Below are 21,608 nucleotides of genomic sequence, written 5' to 3' on the forward strand. Positions count from 1 at the left end.
CGCGCGACCAATCACAAGCCGCGACGTCACCGCGACGTCACGCAAGGTCCTGCAAGCGCTGATTCTTAGGAAGGAAGGCTGCCGGAAAGAAGCAGGGCGCGTCCGAGGGTGCGTATATTCCTATTAGGTATATTAGGTATCAAGGGTCACATGCTTACATACTGCAGCAAATCCCATTGGTCTTCTAGGAATGTCCTGATGGTGCTCAACTTCTGCGGCAGCCTCCCATTGGTCCTTCTGGGAAGGTCCTGTACTTGCTGCTAGGGTTGAGCGACCTTTACTTTTATAGGATCGGGTCGGGTTTCACGAAACCCGACTTTTTCAAAAGTCGGGTTGAGTGAAATCGACCGATCCTATAAAAAAGTCGGGGCCGGGGTCGGCTGAAACACGAAACCCAATTCCTATTAGGAATATACTCACCCTCGGACGCGCCCTGCTTCTTTCCGGCAGCCTTCCTTCCTAAGAATCAGCGCTTGCAGGACCTTGCGTGACGTTGCGGTGAAGTCGTGGCTTGTGATTGGTCGCGCGAGCGGTCACATGGGCAGCCGCGCGACCAATCACAAGCCGCGACGTCACCGCAACGTCACCGCAAGGTCCTGCAAGCGCTGATTCGAAGGAAGGAAGGTTCCCGGTTAGTACCAGGGCACGTCAGAGGGTAAGTATAGCGATATTTTTTATTTTAATTCTTTATTTTACACTTAAAGATGGATCCCAGGGCCTGAAGGAGAGTTTCCGCTCCTTCAGACCCTGGGAACCATTGGAAACCCAATGCACTGCATTGGGTTTCGTGTTTCAGCCGACCCCGACCCCGACTTTTTTATAGGATCGGTCAATTTCACTCAACCCGACTTTTGAAAAAGTCGGGTTTCGTGAAACCCGACCCGATCCTATAAAAGTACAGGTCGCTCAACCCTAGCAGCAAGTACAGGACCTTCCCAGAAGGACCAATGGGAGGCTGCCACAGAAGTTGAGCACCTTCAGGACATTCCTAGAAGACCAATGGGATTTGCTGCAGTATGTAAGCATGTGACCCTTGATCTCCAATGAGAGATCTTACCCTGGGCATGCTCAAAAGGGGAAAAGTAGGACTTAGGCTACTTTCACACTTGCGTCGTTTGGCGTACGTCGCAATGCTTCGGTTTGGTGAAAAAACGCATCCCTCAAATATGCCCGCAGGATGCGTTTTTTCTCCATAGACTTGTATTACCGACGCATTGCGATGTATGGCCACACATCGCATCCGTTGTGTGATGGATGCGTCGTGTTTTGGCGGCCGTGACGCACAAAAAAAGATCAATGTAACATTTTTTTGTGCGTCGAGTCTGCCACTTTCGACCGCGCATGCGTGGCCGAAATGCCGCCCCCTCCTCCCCGGAACTTACAATGGGCAGCGGATGCATTGTAAAACTGCATCCGCTGCCCACGTTGTGCTACATTTAACACACTGTCCATCGGTACCCCGGGCCGACGGTGTGCGATGGCCCCATACCGACGCAAGTGTGAAAGTAGCCTTAGTCCCAAAAACGTCTGCTCGCCGCTGCCCAGTACTGGCTACAATGGCAGAAGCTGGAAAGGCAGCAGTAAGTTAGTAACCCTTTGCAGAGTCAGACTGAGTGAGAGGCTGGGACTGATGTCTCCTCTGAGCAGGCTCCACTGCGGCAGGAGAAGAATGGGAGACCGCAGCGGAGATGGCCCGAGATTCCCCCTCTGCAGAGGTGGGAACTCGACCCCTAACAATAACACACAATTAAAGCTAAATCCAGAGAAAAAGAGAAAAATATCTTATAAAAATGGAACAAAAGTCAAGTGTTCAATAAGACCTGCAGGCGCCATGGTACCTCGGACTGTGATCCAGCGACACTCACATTGTGCCAGAATCCATTTCACACCACCACCTCTGATGCCCAGATGGACTCTGTCGATCCCCCACATCCTAAAATCCAATTATGGCGAATCCTAAAATGTCGGGGGATCGTTTTTAGGGAACTCACATCCTCAGCATTCTTGGCAGCCAAGATGTCCCTGACATGCTCACATGTTCTAACTCTCAACTCACGGGATGTGAGTCCTACATCCAATAGTCCACATGTACATCTGGCACAATAAACCAAATTAGTCATCCCACAACAGATGAAATACCTAATTTTATAATGTCGCTGTCCATCTGCTGAGGTGACAAAAGTTGTGCTGGTGAGATTCCTACACGCTAAGCAGTCCCTGCACAGGTAACAACCACTTCTCTGTTTCCCTGCTGTGAGATAGCGCTCACTAATGGGTAGGGGAATACTCGCTTGGCAATTGGATAAATGCACATGTGCACGGTTTTTAGCACAAAACAGTCTATCCGGTTAATTCAGCTATCATAAACCGCAACCACGAACAGTTCATTACATCACTTCATATACGGCTTCATCTCACAGACACTAAACATACTGGACCTTATGTTGTCCAGTTGCCATGGGTGACCGCATGCCGCACAGTTCATTAGTTCATGGAACACAGTAAGCATCAGCAGTCTGTGGAGGTACCTTATGGGAGCTCCTGCTCCACCCGCTGACTCCTTGTCAGTCCTCTCTCCCTGGGAAAGCTGCCTTACCGGGATCACCTACTTGCCTGACAGGCATACACCAGTCGGTTCCAGACCCATTGAAGGATTGTAGCTTCCCCAACACAATAGCTGTCACCGGCTCTGCAGGTCCTTGGCCTCACCTCGTGCTCTTCAGAGATCCGGTCCACACATGACCTCCCAACACAGAGGCCACTCAGGTTCATGGCCTCACCAGGTGCTCTTCATGGATCCGGTCCCCACTCTGGACCTCCCAACACCCAGGCCACTCAGGACCATGGCCTCACCAGGTGCTCTTCAGGGATCCGGTCCCCACTCTGGACCTCCCAACAACCAACCAGGTGCTCTTCAAGGATCCAGTCCACACTCTGGACTTCACAACACTCAGACCTTTCCTTTCACAGGACCTTCCAGCCAATATCCATTCAAGTCTATACACATGAGCCATGTGACCCACACCCTGGTCACATTACCAAGCTGTAACCACTCCCATAGATGGGTGGTGTGTGTGTAGCTAGTTTGACCTGCCCAGCTCTCAAACTAGCACTGCCAGCCTCCCTCTAAAACAACACAATCCCTTGTGGGACTACAGGTCCCAGAACAACCTTGCTTCAGGCTTACAGTGCAGAGTATCTTACTCTGCGACACACATACCCGCCATTCACATACCAGACTTTGTCTCATCACCATAGTTATGGCAGCGACTGCCATGCATTCCTATGGCCTCAATGCGCTTCCATGCGTATTCTGGGGAGACCATGCAGTGCCCCCTACCTGTAACAGGGGTCCCTGCATCACACTGCCTTAAAAGAATCAGGAATTTTAGCCACATAGTGACTGTTAACAATAATATCTCTCAACTTTTTACTTTTATGTGCAGTCATGAGTGGCAAATCAGGGATCAATTTAGACAACACAGGGTCAGTTTTCAAAACTGACCAGTGTTTTTGTCATATTGTTTGAATTGTATCCCTCTGATGATTAAAAGTAGATATGAAACGGATGGAAGAATCATTACCAAGTCTCTTATTGGGTTGGAGTAACTCATTTCTGTTAGTAACCCTAGCTCTAGAATAGCTCCTTTCTATACATCTTCTGCTGTACCCCCTATTCCTAAATCGTTCCCCAAGGTCCACAGCCTGTTTTTCAAAAGATGAATCAGTAAAATAGATCCTCTGAATATGGATAAACTGGCCTGTTGGAATGGCTTTAAATGTGGATTTAGTATGCACGGACTTGACGTGTAGCAAAGCATTCACCGAAGTCTCCTTTCTAAACACATTTGTACAAAGTAATCCATCATGTTGTTTTTTGATTACGATATCAAGGAAAGAGATCTGACGGTGAAATGTATATGTGAGCCAAATGTTGGAGTCATTGCGGTTCAAACCTGACATAAATGTACTCAAATTCTCTACAGACCCTGCCAGATAAACAAGATATCATCTATATATCTGTACCATCCAAGGATCTGGGAAGCCGCGTTGCACCTTTGGGAAAGATGTTCTTCTCCCAAAAGCCTAAAAATAAATTGGCATACGAAGGCGCACAAACGGCTCCTCCCATAGTACCTCTGCACTGCAGATAAAAATGATCCCTAAATGTAAAGAAATTGAGTCAGGATGAACCACAACACCTCCCACACTAGGCCCCTCAAGTCCGCATCAAGATTACTAGATTCCAGATAGAATTGCGCAGCTCTCAGCCTGTCCTGATGCCAAATACTTGTATACAATGACTCCAAGTCTGCAGTTACAAGGAGCATATCTTCCTCCAAGTGGATGCCATCAAGACGATTCAGCACATCCGTAGTGTCCCTGACATAGGAGGACAAAGTTTAAACCTGTGGTTTGAGATAGTATTCAAAAAACTTACAGATGGGATCGCAAAGTCCTCCAATGCCAGAGACAATTGGATGCCCCAGTGGATTGACAGGGTCTTTGTGGACCTTGTTATTAGGTTATTTGGAAAGGCTTTACTCTGTATTAAAATGAAACCTGAAATTTTCAATTTTATTAGAGAAATTTACATTTTTAGCTGAATCAAAATTAAATTAAAGACATTAATGAATATCTGCAAAATAAATTATAAAGGCTACAATTTAGTTAATTAATTGCAACAACTAATGTAAGTGAAAATACCTACCATATATACTCGAGTATAAGCCGACCCGAGTATAAGCCGACCCGAGTATAAGCCGACCCCCCTAATTTTGCCACAAAAAACTGGGAAAACTTATTAACTCGAGTATAAGCCTAGGGTGGAAATGCAGCATTTACCGGTGAATTTCAAAAATAAAAATAGATCATTCTTGCCCCATAGCTGTGCCATATAGTGCTCTGCATGTTCATTATTGCCCCATAGCTGTGCCATATAGTGCTCTGCACCGTTCATATTTCCCCATAGCTCTGCCATATAGTGCTCTGCATTGTTCATATTTCCCCATACCTCTGCCATATAGTGCTCTGCACCGTTCATATTGCCCCATAGCTCTGCCTTATAGTGCTCTGCACCGTTCATATTTCCCCATAGCTCTGCCATATAGTGCCCTGCACCGTTCATATTGCCCCATAGCTCTGCCATATAGTGCTCTGCACCGTTCATATTGCCCCATAGCTCTGCCATATAGTGCTCTGCACCGTTCATATTTCCCCATAGCTGTGCCATTTAGTGCTCTGCACCGTTCATATTTCCCCATAGCTCTGCCATATAGTGCTCTGCACCGTTCATATTGCCCAATAGCTCTGCCATATAGTGCTCTGCACCGTTCATATTTCCCCATAGCTGTGCCATATAGTGCTCTGCACCGTTCATATTTCCCCATAGCTCTGCCACATAGTGCTCTGCACCGTTCATATTGCCCCATAGCTCTGCCATATAGTGCTCTGCACCGTTCATATTTCCCCATAGCTCTGCCATATAGTGCTCTGCACCGTTCATATTTCCCCATAGCTCTGCCATATAGTGCTCTGCACCGTTCATATTGCCCCATAGCTCTGCCATATAGTGCTCTGCACCGTTCATATTTCCCCATAGCTGTGCCATATAGTGCTCTGCACCGTTCATATTTCCCCATAGCTCTGCCACATAGTGCTCTGCACCGTTCATATTGCCCAATAGCTCTGCCATATAGTGCTCTGCACCGTTCATATTTCCCCATATCTGTGCCATATAGTGCTCTGCACCGTTCATATTTCCCCATAGCTCTGCCACATAGTGCTCTGCATCGTTCATATTGCCCCATAGCTCTGCCATATAGTGCTCTGCGCCATTCATATTTCCCCATAGCTCTGCCATATAGTGCTCTGCACTGTTCATATTTCCCCATAGCTCTGCCATATAGTGCTCTGCACCGTTCATATTACCCCATAGCTCTGCCATATAGTGCTCTGCACCGTTCATATTTCCCCATAGCTGTGCCATATAGTGCTCTGCACCGTTCATATTTCCCCATAGCTCTGCCACATAGTGCTCTGCACCGTTCATATTGCCCCATAGCTCTGCCATATAGTGCTCTGCATCGTTCATATTTCCCCATAGCTGTGCCATATAGTGCTCTGCACCGTTCATATTTCCCCATAGCTCTGCCACATAGTGCTCTGCACCGTTCATATTTCCCCATAGCTGCCATATAGTTCTCTGCACCGTTCATATTTCCCCATAGATGCTCCACAGAAATCTCTGCGATTGCTGCTGCTGCTGTTGCTGCAATAAAAAAATAAAAATGCCATACTCACCTTTCTTGCTTGCAGCTCCCAGCGTCCGGTCCCAGCGTCTCTCTGCTCTGACTGATCAGGCAGAGGGCGCCGCGCACACTATATGCGTCATCGCGCCCTCTGACCTGCATAGTCAGTGCAGATAGACGCCGGGAAGATGGAGCGGCGCCGGGAAGATGGAGCGACGCCCGGCGGCTGGAACATGGACAGGTAAATATGCGATACTTACCTGCTCCTGGCGTCCGGCTCCTTCTCCCGGACAGCTGGTCTTCGGTGCCGCAGCTTCTTCCTCTATCAGCGGTCACTGTTACTGCTGATTAGAGAAATGAATATGTGGCTCCACCCCTATGGGAGGTGGAGCCGCTTATTCATTTCTCTAATGAGCGGTCCCACGTGACCGCTGAACAGTGGAAGAGCTGCAGCACCGAAGACCATGGGACAGGCGGGGAGCGTCAGGATCGCTGGAAGCAGGTAAGTATGCCTCAGCGCCCTCACCCGCCGACCCTGCCACCCACCTTGACTCGAGTATAAGCCGAGAGGGGCACTTTCAGCCCAAAAATTTGGGCTGAATATCTCGGCTTATACTCGAGTATATACGGTATTTATTCTTCTGGGAATTTTGCAATCAAATGAAACTTCTCTTACTAAAAAATAATCATTTTAATGACATAGGCATGAAGATTCTAAGAATTAACTCATCTTTCTATTTTTGGGTCTATCTTCTTCAATTTAAACATCAATTCATCAAGACCGATGATGTTCATGCCGGTCTTGCTGAGGTGGTGGGTTGGAGTCAGAGATGCCTGATTCATAAAAGGTACACTCCTCTTCATGAATCAGTAACGTCTGACAGGGGAAGTGCGCCAAGGGACTGGATATAATTTCTAGTTAGAGGTGAGCCACAGGTCACTGGAGCTTTGTGAAAGAAGCGTGAAAATGTGAAAGGTTGCAAAGTTTTTGAGCAAAGTGATTTAAGATAGAATTTTGGCAAAATTGTTTTGATGAATTGGAGTCTTAATTTTTCTTTCTTTGTCATTTGTTGGTATTCTTTTCAAATTACATGAGGGAAAAAAATCAGATTTGAAAAGCTTTCATTTTCTTCCTTCTCATTCCTGTTTTATTATTATTGTTAGGCTGTGAACTGTTTATACAATGTGATTATCTATGATTCAGTTTCTCTATTTATTAGAGATTAATTTGATATATTGTATTATAGGTGTTCCTGCCGTAGTAGTTGCAATTGTTCTGGCAAGTACACATAAAGACAGTGCCTATGGGAAAAGCATGTATGGGCAGGATTCTGATGGAAATGGTGATGCATTGTAAGTATGTTAATTAAAATACTAATTTTTGTGACTAATCGCATAGATTTATTTTCTCCACCTATACTGTATCTAAAATTTCACAACCTGCTGATTTACACAGGCAATTGTTTTCTTTCAGCTGTTGGATAAAAAACAACATTGTTTTTTATGTGACCTGTGCTGCATATTTTGGAGTGATGTTCCTGATGAATATAGCCATGTTCATCGTGGTGATGGTACAGATCTGTGGAAGAAATGGGAAAAGGACTAATCGCAGTATTAGAGAAGAGGTTTTACGGAACATGCGCAGTGTTGTCAGCCTGACATTCCTTCTGGGGATGACCTGGGGTTTTGCTTTTTTTGCTTGGGGAAATGCTACCCTGGCATTCATGTACCTTTTCACCATATTCAACTCTTTGCAAGGTACATTGTATGAAGTGGTTGCACTATAACCTGTACTAACCATTGTCCTGTGTGTTTTATGCTTTGTATTTTCTTATGTGCTTTTTTGATACTTTTCTTGTGTATTAATATTAGAGGTTCTGTTTATCAGAATTTAGAAATAGGTAATTAATACAAGAATTTATTCTAAATGCCAAATATGTAGTAAAATATGACATAAACAAAAAATAGTAAACCTTCCTTAAACATTTTTGTATCTGTCTGACTTCACACTACAAAGTAATAGATTGTACTAGACAGACTCACGTCTTTTTTTAGCATGCTTTTGTTTCTAAATTCCTTCTCAACAATCTATTTGTTCTCTGTAGGTTTATTCATTTTTGTTTTCCACTGTGCATTAAAAGAAAATGTACAGAAACAATGGAGGAGGCATCTGTGCTGTGGGAAACTTCGACTACCAGATAATTCAGGTAAAGTTAGAAGGATTGTATGTTGGGTTTTTATACAATTCATTACGAGCAATGTGGGGGGAGTTTGAAAACTCTTCCAATATTTAAGGTTGTAAAGTAACAGTCAGGCACAATTTTACTTTTCAGATTGGAGTAAAACAGCCACGAATAACACAAAGAAGGTCAGCTCTGATAATCTGGGGAAGTCACTTTCTTCTAGTTCCATAGGCTCAAATTCTACATATTGGACATCAAAATCAAAGTCTAGTTCGAATACATTCTTTAATAAAAGGAACAGTAGCACAGGTGAGTTTCATTCATTTTTGTTGATATTTTCTTCCAATATATATACATATATATCAGGGAAATTTACCGTATGCTTAAAAAAATTGTAGCCTATTGACAAGGGTCAAATATGTCACCAGTCTGAGTCTTTTCTTAGCAATTCATTGTATTCTTTTTACAGCCATAACTCTTATATGTTCATCAAGTTAACTATTTTACAAAGGTAGCATCACCTGGTACCTACAATTAATTGAGTAACTTTTTTTTTTAAAGAGGGGTGAAGGATAGGCAAAACAACCATTTTAGCTTTATTTATTTTTGAGCTGTACATTCTAAGTTACAAGTAACATATTTATTTGACTTATTTTATGATTTTAATTTTTTTTGTGTTGCCATGTTTTGAGAGCCATAAGTTTTTTTTTTATCTTTCTGTCAACCTAGTTTCACTAAGACTTGATTTTTCCATGACAAGTTATATTTTTCAGTATTTTGAGGTACATATAACTCAATGATTAGCTAATTTTTAAGTGGATAATTCAGAATTTTCTGGCATTTTTTAGGTGTTCACTGTGATATAAACAATAATTGCACTTTATTATGCACATTATTATTAATGTGGTAATACAAAATACAGGTGCTTCTCGCAAAATTAGAATATCATCAAAAAGTTTACTTATTTTAGTTCTTCAATACAAAAAGTAAAACTCATATATTTTTATAGAGTCATTACAAACAGAATGATCTATTTCAAGTGTTTATTTCTGTTAATGGTGATTATGGCTTACAGCTAATGAAAATCCAAAAGTCATTATCTCAGTAAATTAGAGTAAATAACAAAAAACACCTGCAAAGGCTTCCTAAGCATTCAAAAAGATCCATTAGTATGTTTCAGTAGGCTCCACAATCATGGGGAAGACTGCTGACTTGACAGATGTCCACAAGGCAGTCATTGACACACTCCATAAGGAGGATAAGCCACAAAAGGTAATTGCTAAAGAAGCTGGCTGTTCAAAGAGTGCTGTATCCAAACATATTAATGGAAAGTTGAGTGGAAGGAACAAGTGTGGTAGAAAAGGTGCACAAGCAACCGGGATAACCTCAGCCTTCGAAGGATTGTTAAGAAACGACTATTCAAATATTTGGGGGAGATTCACAAGGAGTGGGCTGTTGCTGGAGTCATTGCTTCAAGAGCCACCGCACACAGACGTATGCAGGATATGGACTACAAGTGTTACATTCCTTGTGTCAAGCCACTCATGACCAATAGACAACGCCAGAAGTGACTTGCCTTAGCCAAGGAGAAAAAGAGCTGGACTGTTGCTTAGTAGTCCAAGGTGTTGTTTTCAGATGAAAGTAAATTTTGCATTTCATGTGGAAATCAAAGGTCCCAGAGTATGGAGGAAGAGTGGAGAGGCCACAATCCAAGCTGCTTGAGGTCTAGTGTGAAGTTTTCACAATCAGTGATGGTTTGGGGAGCCATGTCATCTGCTGGTGTAGGTCTACTCTGCTTTATCAAGACCAAAGTAAGCACAGCCATCTACCAGGAAATTTTAGAGCACTTCATGCTTCCCCCTGCCAACAAGATTTTTGGAGATGGAAATGTAATTCTCCAGCAGGACTTGACACCTGTCCACACTGCCAAAAGTACCAATACTTGGTTTAAAAACAGCAGTATCACTGTGCTTGATTTTCCAGCAAACTCACCTGACCTTGTCAAGGGGAAGATGAGACCACATACCCAACAATGCAGATAAGCTGAAGGCTGCTATTAAAGCCACATGGGCTTCCATAATACCTCAGCAGTGCCACAGGCTGATTGCCTCAATGACACGCCTCATTGATGCAGTAATTGATGCAAAAGGAGCCCCGACCATATACTGAACATACATTTCAGTAGGCCAACAGTTTGGATTTTAAAATCTTTTTTCAAGTTGGTGATATAAAGTATTCTAATTTACTGAGATAATGACTTTTGGGTTTTCATTGGCTGTAAGTCATAATCATCAACATTAACAGAAATAAACACTTGAAATAGATCACTCTGTAATGACTCTTTATATTGTATGAGTTTCACTTTTTGTATTGCAGAACTGAAATAAATTAACTTTTTGATGATATTCTAATTTTGTGAGACTCACCTGTATCTGTAGTTTTGTGCATATCATTAATTTTGTGCAACATGAGGATTCTCACTGGAAAAAAAGAGTTTTATAATATTTTACTCTATTACTTTTTAAAAGACTTAGATTTTTTTAAATTTTAATTCTTCATATTTTTATGATTTCTTAAATATCATACTGCAAAACTCTGTATTGCAATTGGATTGTATTATTGGCTATATTTAATCCATCAACAAGTAACCGATTCCGCCTTCTTCCTAGGCCTCAAAGTGATATGACTTGTTTGTGGGTCTTTCTGCCTTAAGTTTTGTCTTAAGCATGTGAAATGCAGGCTCAATGGAGTTGATTTCTGGTGATTGACTCAGCCATTGCAGAATATTGCACTTCTTTGCCTTTAAACACTCCTGGATTGTTTTTTCAGTATATTTTGGATCATTGACCAACTGTACTGTGAAGTGCCGTCCCATCAACCTTCCTCCATTTGGTTGAATCTGCGCAGAAAGTATAGCCCTATACACTTCAGAATTCATCCAGCTGTTTTTTCCTTCAGTCACATCATCAATAAACACTAGTGACCACTGCCATTGGAAGTCATGCATGCCCATTTCATCACATTGCCTCAAATATGTTTTCCAGGTGATGTGGTGTGCTTTGGATCATGAGCCGTTCCAAGCCTTCTCCATATTTTCTTCTTCCCATTATTCTGGTACAGGTTGATCTTAGTTTCATCTGTCCAAAGGATACTTTTCCAGAACAGGGCCTGCTTCTTTAGATGTTTTGGCAAAGTCTAATCCGCATTTCTATTTTTAAAGTTGATTAATGGTTTGCACTTAGCGGTAATTCCTTTGTATTTGCTCTTATGAAGTCTTCTCTTTATGGTAGACTTTGAAACTGAATCGCATACTTGGGGGAGAGTGCTCTTCGCTTGGTTGGATGTTGTGAAGGGGTTTTTCTCACCATGGATAGGATTCTGCGATCATCTACTAATTTTGTTGTTTGTCGACATCCAGGCCTTTTTGAGTTCCAAGTTCACTAGTGTTCCCTATTTGAAAAATGTACCAAACTGGAACATTGATTTGGCCACTTTTAACATTTTTGTTATCTGTCTGATGGATTTCATCTTTTTGTTCAGCCTAATGATGGTTTGTTTTTCTCCACTAGAGACTGCATTTTGTGGGTTCACAGCAACAGTTTCTGAATGCAAATAAAACATCAGGAATCATCTCCAGACCTTTTAGCTACTTAATTGATAATAGACTAAGGATGAAATAGCCTATACAGCCCATTAAAGAGTTTTTTTTAGATAATTGTCTATTTAATTTTGATCCCTTTAACAAGATGCAGCTACATATTAAAGAGCTGTAATTTCTAAACCCTTACTCCAACTGGGATGTGAATACCCTCAAATTAAAGCTTAGTGTCTGCTTTTAAAGCCCATATTGATTATATAACTGTATCTTGAATATGTTTTGGTAAACAGTAGTGATAAGTGAATAGCATTGTTGCTCGGGTGATCTCCGAGTATTTGCTAGTGCTCGGAGATTTAGTTTTCTTCCCTCAGCTGCATGATTAACGGCTCCTAGACAGGCTGAATACATGTGAGGAATGCCTGTTGGCTATTCCCACATGTATTCAGGCTGTCCAGCAGCCATAAATCATGCAGCTGAGGTGACGAAAACTAAATTTCCGAGCACTAACAAAAAGATGCTCGGGGAGACAAGAGCAACAGTGTTATTCACTCATCATTAGTAAACATCTAAAATGCCAAATTTGTGTCCAAACATTTCTGGACCTAATTGTAAAAGTGTTACTTGTACAGTACTTCAGTAGGGATTTGACTGTGTACATTTAATGTTTTGTGTTACAACTTGTGGTTTTCACTAACCTGTTTGTTACTAAATTGACTGGTAAATTCCATGTTTATGGCATAGATAATGGCTTCTAAGAGCATCCCTTAACCAGAGGTGGAAACATCCAGGTAATTTCTCCTGTAAGGTTGGTTGGGTGCATGATCTATCAAGAGCTGGGATGGGTACTCTTGCATGTAATCATACAATGGAAAGGACCATTCTCTAATCAGAATTGCTCATCATTCCATTGCTTCATCTTAGGACATTGATGCCCATCTCTGAATTTCCTAAATTTTCTTATGGCTTTTTCCTTCCTTTGTGGCTTAATTATTGGTGAACAATTTGCTCATTTGCTATTTATACATTCTCTTGAATGCATGTGTCAACTCAATCCATGAATATTGCTGATGCATTTTACATTGCGACTGCTTTTCTTTATAAAATACAATTTTAATTATCAATGCCTTAATTCACAAGCAAACATAGTAAACCTAATGCTCAGCAAAATATTCTTATCTCCATTCCACTTTGCAGATAAAACTATTTATCTTAAACTAGCAAATTTTCAATCTTGTTTAAGAGGTATGAAATGATTAACTTAGACTTAAAAGCTGCATATTGCAGAATTCGTATTGTAAGTCCATATGCGTATGCTTAGTTGTCCCCGAGATGTCAGATCCATACTGTATATTCGGTTGCCTCTGACATCCTATCACAAAAAAAACAGTCTCCCTTCTAAAATAAAGCCATAAAAACATTTTTTTAAAGGTAAAAAATTATGTTCCAAAAAAAATGATAAAGGCTCAAACCAGCTTGAGTCTTTAAGGGTTTAAGAGAGTCAAAATGTAGGAAACAGAGATTTGGGGTCTGAAAAAATTAAAACATTTTCTATTTTGGGGGACACATTTTTTAAGTAATATACTGCATCCATAAATTAAACACAAATCTTCAAAGATTAGACAGGAAGGGTACATACAGTGAAGTCACTTTCTTCTAGAACCACAACTCTTCATTTTCTAGACCTTTTGAATCTAAAGGGCTTTCAAAATCTTGCTTATTACCGCAAACTGTGGATGGGATCTGTGATGGCTCTTGGGATTTTTTTCTTGATATCTCTCTTTCCTCTCAATTACAGCAGCATGGTCATCTGCTTGGATGTCTAACCGAATGCAATATTGATGAATATGAAATGTATTTTATAATAATTGCTTATAACATGATTTCATGAATATTTGCATATTGATTATCAACCTGATTCTTATTCATTGTCTTATGTCAGTTATGTTAATACTCATTTACTGTATCTTATATATATTGTAAAAGTATTATTGTGACTAGGACATACTTAAAGAAAGTCTGTTAGCACAGAATAAAGGTGCCAGTCACTTAAGTGCACTTACCTACCTTCTAGTTTTCCATGTATGAAACCAGAGCTGTCAATCAAAGAGGGTAGGGACGGAGAGAGGGAAATCCATCATACGGAAGGTGCATTTAAATGAATGGCGCTGACAAGTTGATCCAAATACCTGTATTTGGTTTGAACAGTCATCTTGTGCATATAGGGGCGGGTTTAAAATGTATTGCAGTTAAAAGATGTCAATAACCATGCTTATGTATATGCTATATGTTTACTGCCTGGTCATTAAAGGAGCTGTCCTACACAAAGATTTTATCAAAGAAATGTTCTGTTTGAGCTTTGATCAGAACATAGCCTGTTAGTCAAGCCCAGACAGTCTGAAGAAGGCTGGACTCAACAAGCAACTTTCAGCTATGTGTTTTGAATGATGATGTCACGAGGGGGAACATGGCTATTGATCCTAAGTCTGTTGTGATTTACTGAGGATATGTAAGGGAGAAAGAATATAAGCCACAGATGTAGTGCAGCCTCCACAGATTCATACTAGTAAACAGTATAATAGTAAAGTTCTGTCTGAGACTGTTTAGGAGTCTCAGGATGGTGCTTTGGAATTAGAGTGACTGGGTACTGAGAGTGGGAGGGAGAGAGCTGGGGGTTCAGATACAGCTTTAACTGTTGGGAAATGTAGTTTAGAAGCACAAAGGGAGAACTGGCAGGAAGTGAAAAATGAAAACAATAACAGAGCATAACTATTCATACAAGGGGCTGAATGGGAACTAAAAAAATAAATATAAAGGTAATAGGAGAGTTTTGAAATGCTAGATCTTTTCTGTGCCCATAAAATCTCTTTAAATTGCAATGGGTCTATAATAAATGTCAAATGAATGGTGTCTGTATAGCATTTGTTTTTTAATGCACCCACTGAGTTTAATGGGCAAGTCTGATCTAATTTCCATATCAGGTTAGTGCATGCTGCAATTTTTTTCTCTTGGACACTTGGTCTGAGTGAAATGACAGTCATCTAAACTGCCCAATTGAAAGAATTGTCTATGCTCATGTTAATAGAATGTAGAAAATGAGGTGAATGAAAATTTACACTAGAAATGTAGCAAATATTACGCATGGAAGAGCTACACTATGGAAATGAACATTATGTTTTGTAGACCCATAACACCGTATTGGAGATAGAAAACAAAATATATTTCTATTCGTATATCCATAAGCCTGTCATCTACAGCTTTTTCTCAGATATTTCAATCTCAAATTGCTAATATTTAAAGGGACTCTGTCACCTGAATTTGGCGGGCTCTCTGTCCAGTCCGATGGGCGGTGTTTTCTCGCCTTTCATTCACCCCTTCCTTTCCCGCTGGCCGCAGTATTATCTTGAATATGAGTCTGTTTCCTCCATAGTTCACGCGTGCGCAATGCAATCTTGCCTTGTGCACGCGCAGTATGTTTTGCCCAACTGCGGGCAAAGCCAGAAAGCATTAGTGCGCATGCGCAGCCGCACTATGTCCCGCAACACAGCTAAATACTTCTGAGACACAGTGCGGCTGCGCATGCGCACTAATGCTTTTCGGCTTTGCCCGCAGTTGGGCAAAGCATACTGCGCGTGCACAAGGCAAGATTGCATTGCGCACCCATGAACTACCGAGGAAACAGACTCATATTCAAGATAATACTGCAGCCAGCGGGAAAGGAAGGGGTGAATGAAAGGCGAGAAAACACCGCCCATCGGACTGGACAGAGAGCCCGCCAAATTCAGATGACAGAGTAAAAATATTTTATCTATGGTAATTGCACTTTTTTTCAGTCAATGCTGAAAATTGTCCTAAACTTTAAAGCTCAGTTGTTGATGACTATTTTTTGCTTTGCAGGTTACATTTTTGGGGAGAGACCCTCAGTCAAGTTTACACCAGTGGACAGTGAACAGACATCAATTCTTCCTGTTCATCATGTTATTGACAAAGTTAAGGGCTATTGTCATCCTCACTCGGACAACTTCTACAAAAATATCATCATGTCAGACTCGTTCAGCCATAGCACCAAGTTCTAATCCTAGGGATAAAATACAGCAGTTTTCTTTGGTTCATCAGCTATAAAGAAGCCAAACACTCAAAGGGAATTTATGTAAAGTAATCTAAAACAAAAGTCACACCTATGAAAGCAGCAACTGATTAATGGGAATTGTTTCCATTTTTTTATTTTCTTTACACTGGCTTCAAGAAACTGTAAAATTATTGTATTTTACAATCATAAAACATCGTTTTGAAAGTCCCAAAGTGAAGAAAGCACAAAAGCCAAAGACAGATTTTGGGCTGATTTAACCAAGTGGATGGTGAACAGACATCAATTATTCCAATGTATCATGTTATTGACAAAGTCAAGGGCTATTATCATCTTCACGAAAACTTCTATAAAACATCATCATGCCAGATCACCAAGTTCTAACCCTAAGGATAAAATACAGTTCACATTGGTTCAGCGGCTGTAAAGAAACTGGACACCCAAGGGGTCTATGTGATGATTAACCTAACAAATATTCATATCTTAGTCCTTAACCAAAAGATCCTGGCCAAAACGTGTCTTCTTAAAGGTGTAGCAAGGAATTTTTCCGCAGAGCATTGATGCATACTTGCCTGTTGTGATATCAGTTCAATGATCCAATTGCCAAAGGAGCCACCTGTTACTATTTCCTGTTCTGAAACCCTTCATACCTATATGTCCACACTCATGTCCACTTTGTATGATTAAAATCATTCCATAATTTTTTACAGTAATTACATAAAAAAACAGAATTTTGGGAATAGTACTTATTTTCTAATTTCGGGGTCAATTCCTATTTTTTCCACTAACACAGAATGGAAATTGTTTTTTTTATGTTTCACAATAGAGAGCAGAAGTAAAAATCTTTATGCAAATGGTGTAACTACAGAACAAAAATGTTTAAAGCCAAATTCTATACATTTAACTCTCTACTGTTAAAAATGATGCTTTTGAACACTAATCAAATTTTATATATATATATATATATATATATATATATATATATATATATATATATATATATATATATATATATATATATATATATATAAAAAAGTGCATCTTATGTGCTTGGACTCGTTACACCTTTACACAGATCATATGCTCTTCATGGGCTGGGATTTTTTCAGATATTCTCAAGAATTTTTTTCTTCTTCTTTTATTTATTTATATATTTCTATGTTACCTAACTGTGAAGAGCTATGTGGTTAAGCTGTTTTTATGTTTCTTATGCACTTTTTTAGCTACATGATGCAAAGGAAAGCATGTAGTATGTTTTCTCTCTTAACTAAGTTTTTATCCAACGTTAACTATTATTTTTAAAACTGAAGTGATAATTTTGAAAAGAAAATAAGAGATTTATTTGGCAATAACATTGTTTTTCCTTTTAGACTGTGGGATTATACATTTAAGCATAAATGTAACCATTTGATCTCACAAATTGTATTGCAATATTTATGAAGCTTTTAAGCAATGACAGAAACATTGGCTTTACCTAAATAGGAACTCAGATCACTAAGGCACTAATTTTAATAGAAAGTAAGATTTTTTTTCTGTATTTTATGGTGTTCATACAGTTACATGGTAACTCAATAAGCATGTATTATTCTTGTCCCATGAAGATATTCCATTCTAAAATGCCCTATTATGACATAGCAAATGTCAAAGAAATGGTAACATGCTTGAGACCCTTCTATAATTGCCAGATTAGAGCTTTACTAAGCACTGCTCTTTGTGAATTAGACCTGTCCATTTATTACATGGTTAGTCTTTCATTTCAACTTCTGAAATATAATTCTGCATTTCCTCTTTTGTGGCTACTGCAGGAAAACTATATGGCAAGCCACAGCTTAGCTTCTGAAGCGGGAAAAGTGATGTGGGGATATAGTTATTGAGACTACACCCTTAAAGAGTGACCGGCATTTTATCCCCCCACCATATAAATCAAAAGTACATTTGAAAAATAAAAAAAATTGAAACTTATTAGATAAATCTACTTCTTTATCTTCTTGGACTGATCTTTCATTCTCAAAATTCTTGAATGAACATAGATGTCCTCATACAGAGATAAGAAGTGATGGTGCTCACAATTGTCACGCGTGAAATGACTACCACAAACAGGCTTGGCACAAGCTACTGCTTTCTCAGAACCCAGGGGATGCCCTGGCCTTTACCCTTTAATTACTGTACAGGGATCTGGACCTACACAGTCTAGGGACATAGAGTCAACTGTTTTTAATGGCACAAGCTGGCAAGAAGGATAGTCAGGTAGCCTGGTCAGATCCAGGAGGTCATGTTAATAACAGAATCATAAAAAAGTAGTAAAATCTCAAATCAGCCTAAACGAACAGGAATAATCTGGACAAAATACAGGAGCACAGACAAAGGTATATACCAGGATAACAGAACTGTTGACTGGCAGTGGACTCAGACCTTCAGGGGTTTAAATAACTGACTGCCCCGCCCAGGGCTCTCAGGAAGGAGTGAGCAAAACCTAGACCAAAATCAACCCCATAGCGCCCTTATAAATCAGCAACAAATATCCTAGAAAAAAACCAGGACAGGTGATGTCCGACGTCGCAAGCAACAATAATGTTCTATGGACAACTGGACAACTGTAACTGTTGTTTTAGGAGAACTTGCAGCTCTGTTTGCCTGTTACTCCTCCTTCCCCCATCCATTTCCATAGAATATTATAAGCAGCATTGGTCATTTCCTATCTTAGTAATGGGAAAATGTATCTTCACAGAACACAGATTTCTCTGATAAGATATATTATAAACCTGCTTAATTTCATGTGTACTATTAATTTATTGAATGGAAATTATACCGTTTCTTCTTTAAGCAGCGTCTATGCTTGTAATGTGACTTTATGTATATTTTATATAGAAATGTATTTTTAATGACATGCAGTCAAGGAAACCAGTTTATTTCTTCACATCACTCATTTTTTATGTACTGTCTCAGACCAATTTTGTGGAAAATAAGTATATTTCTAATTGTGATAAATGTCTGTTGAAGAAAAGTTATAACTGTTTAGTAACTGGGAAGAATTTTGCTATGTTCATCAGTTGCACCAACAATTCTTGTTATTCTCATGCACCTTCGTGTGCCCCACCAAAACTGTTACTCCATTCAGGGACTGGAGTAACATTATTGGTGGGAGTTATATAACGTCATGAATTGGCCAGGCGAGACCTAACACCCATGTTCTACCCACTTTCACAGAGCTGGCTGGGACTGGTGTCAAAATTTGCAAAATTTATGTGCAAGGTCAAAAAGATTGCGACTTTTTAATGTGTTTTACGCCATAAAACTGCCAGAAACACTTCGATGTATGGGCATAAAAAGTATATAAAAATTCTCTTAACAAATAATGTGAAATATCTAACTGCTGACCATATCCATTTTCTGTCATCAACCAGATATTCGTACTTAATAGTCATATTTCAAGAGAATATGGAGATACTTATTATGAAATCACAGTAAAAGGGTCAACCATACCTGTATATGTTGCTTTATTTTTTATAGTGTTTTGTTTCCTTTTTACTACCATGTAGTAGACAATTAATCTATTAATGCCTGTTACTTTTAATAGTGTCACGATTAGTAGTAGCCAGTCAGTTTTCAGCTCTCACACTGAAGTGTATTCATTTCTCACTGTACAGTATACTTACTCCTTAGTTATTGCTATACTGTTTTATGTTAGCCTCAGCGTCCTGTGGCTAATGTCGCCTCGTATGTATATATTTATTTATTGATTTGTTTGAATGTGTCATTTGATGTTTGTTTTGATAAGCTTCCGCATATTCATGTCTTGTTGTGATAAAGAACGGAGTGTGGTATTCGGTAAGGTTATGAAGAGAAAGTGCCTTGTACTGCACCACATGCTCCTTTCACTGTATGAAATGCAATTACTGTGTGAAGCTTTCCGTCATTTAGATGATGTGATGTATAGCTTGTTCTAAACTGAAAATTGTCATATTTTGAAATAAATACACAAATATGTATATTTCTCTAGCGGCTTTTATTTTTAAAAATGTAAGCAAGCAATAATTTTTTTATGTAGTTTTCAAATACCTAAGTGACTTTTATTGTAAATGTTCATCTCTGATAAGTCTCATTAAATACCTGGTTTAAGCTGTCCTCACATCTATATTCTTCATTTCCATTGTTCTTCTCCATTATAGGAGCAGGACATCGAAAATGAGAGTACCGCAGGATACATTTCATGATAAATGCCAAGGCCCTATTAATTATTGCCTATTTACCTGTTTTTGTCTAGTTTTGTACTTATTTGCAACAAATTTATTATCCTAATTGCATTTTTAAAGTCTATTTTACGTCCATAAAAACCGTATTTTTCGGACTATAAGACGCACTTTTTTTCCTCCAAATTTGGGAGGAAATGTGGGGTGCATCTTATGGTACAGATGTAATATGTGGGGAGGGGGCAGCGGTGAGTGGGATTGCACTGGGATCCCACTCGTAGGAGGCAGGAAAATGTCCCACTGCAGGAATTCAACACTGGGGAAACCACATGGTCCCGATACTTAAAGTAAGGTGAATATTCATTAGTTGTTTCCCCGCCCACCTTTCAGCAGTGAGCAGGGAGCAGCTAATGAATAGTCCTTCACTTAAACAGTGGACCCACATGGTTTCAGCAGTGCCATATTCCTGCAGCAGCTGGGGAGATTGCGTGTCCGGTGGAGGAGGCAGCAGCAGCAGGGGGCCAGAGGAGACAAGATCGCTGCATACCTGACAGCACAGCCCCTGCCTGGGCTGTGAGGGATGCTGAGTGCTGCGGCATAAGGACCTGTGTGAGGTCATGAATAGGGTGGACTGGAGCATCACATGACAGCACAGAGCCCTCCCTCTTCATGACATCATCACAGGTCCTTCAGACATGGCACTAGAATCTGTTAGCTTCCTCTTATGACCTGTGATGAGACAACAAGAGGGAGGGCTCTGTGTGGTCATGGGATGCTCCAGCTCTTCTTTACCTCACCACAGTGTGACTGGCTGGCTGCACAGCCTGAAAAACTAAGGATGAATTAAAAGGATAGTCACTAGAACACACAAAAAAGCACATTGCCACTCCTGTGGTGAAATATAACTCCCAGCATGCCAAAGGATCTGCAGGACATGCTGGGAGTGATAGTTCTCACATGGGATCTTAAAGCAGCACTCCAGTGTTATTTTTCAGTGCTGGAGTGGTGCTTTAAATATAAGCACTGTGCCCCCATTCTTATACTCACCCTCCAACATCTTCACATAGTACTTTACAGACACCACACTGGTACCGCAGCACCATATTCTACCCGTAGCTTCCAACATAATAACATACTATTATATATAATAACACCACATATGATGGTATGTTATTTATGTTATTACATATTTTACCACTTTTTTTGCTTCAAATATTTTTTTCCCTTTTTTCCACCTCTTAAACCAAGGTGAGTCTTATAGTCCGGTGCATCTTAAAGTCCGAAAAATACGGCACATGTATT

At 40.2% G+C, this 21,608-nt stretch overlaps 1 protein-coding gene across 4 annotated transcripts in view; it reads left to right on the top strand.

Moving 5' to 3' along the window:
• ADGRG6 (adhesion G protein-coupled receptor G6) overlaps positions 1 to 20,105 on the top strand; it is a 259,254-nt gene extending 239,149 nt beyond the window's left edge. For 3 of the 4 annotated variants that reach the window (XM_069769187.1, XM_069769189.1, XM_069769190.1), the window contains 5 exons: positions 7,499 to 7,604; positions 7,726 to 8,009; positions 8,357 to 8,458; positions 8,585 to 8,743; positions 15,927 to 20,105. In XM_069769187.1, the coding sequence (XP_069625288.1) occupies positions 7,499 to 7,604; positions 7,726 to 8,009; positions 8,357 to 8,458; positions 8,585 to 8,743; positions 15,927 to 16,105 (830 nt within the window). In that variant the 3' untranslated portion in view covers positions 16,106 to 20,105. Of the gene's footprint in view, positions 1 to 7,498; positions 7,605 to 7,725; positions 8,010 to 8,356; positions 8,459 to 8,584; positions 8,744 to 12,773; positions 12,821 to 15,926 lie in introns of all 4 variants that reach the window. The other variant, XM_069769188.1, reaches the window with a different exon arrangement.
• Positions 20,106 to 21,608: the final 1,503 nt, after the last annotated feature.

The sequence above is a fragment of the Ranitomeya imitator genome, chromosome 5, assembly GCF_032444005.1.
Source record: "Ranitomeya imitator isolate aRanImi1 chromosome 5, aRanImi1.pri, whole genome shotgun sequence".
Classification (NCBI taxonomy): domain Eukaryota; kingdom Metazoa; phylum Chordata; class Amphibia; order Anura; family Dendrobatidae; genus Ranitomeya; species Ranitomeya imitator.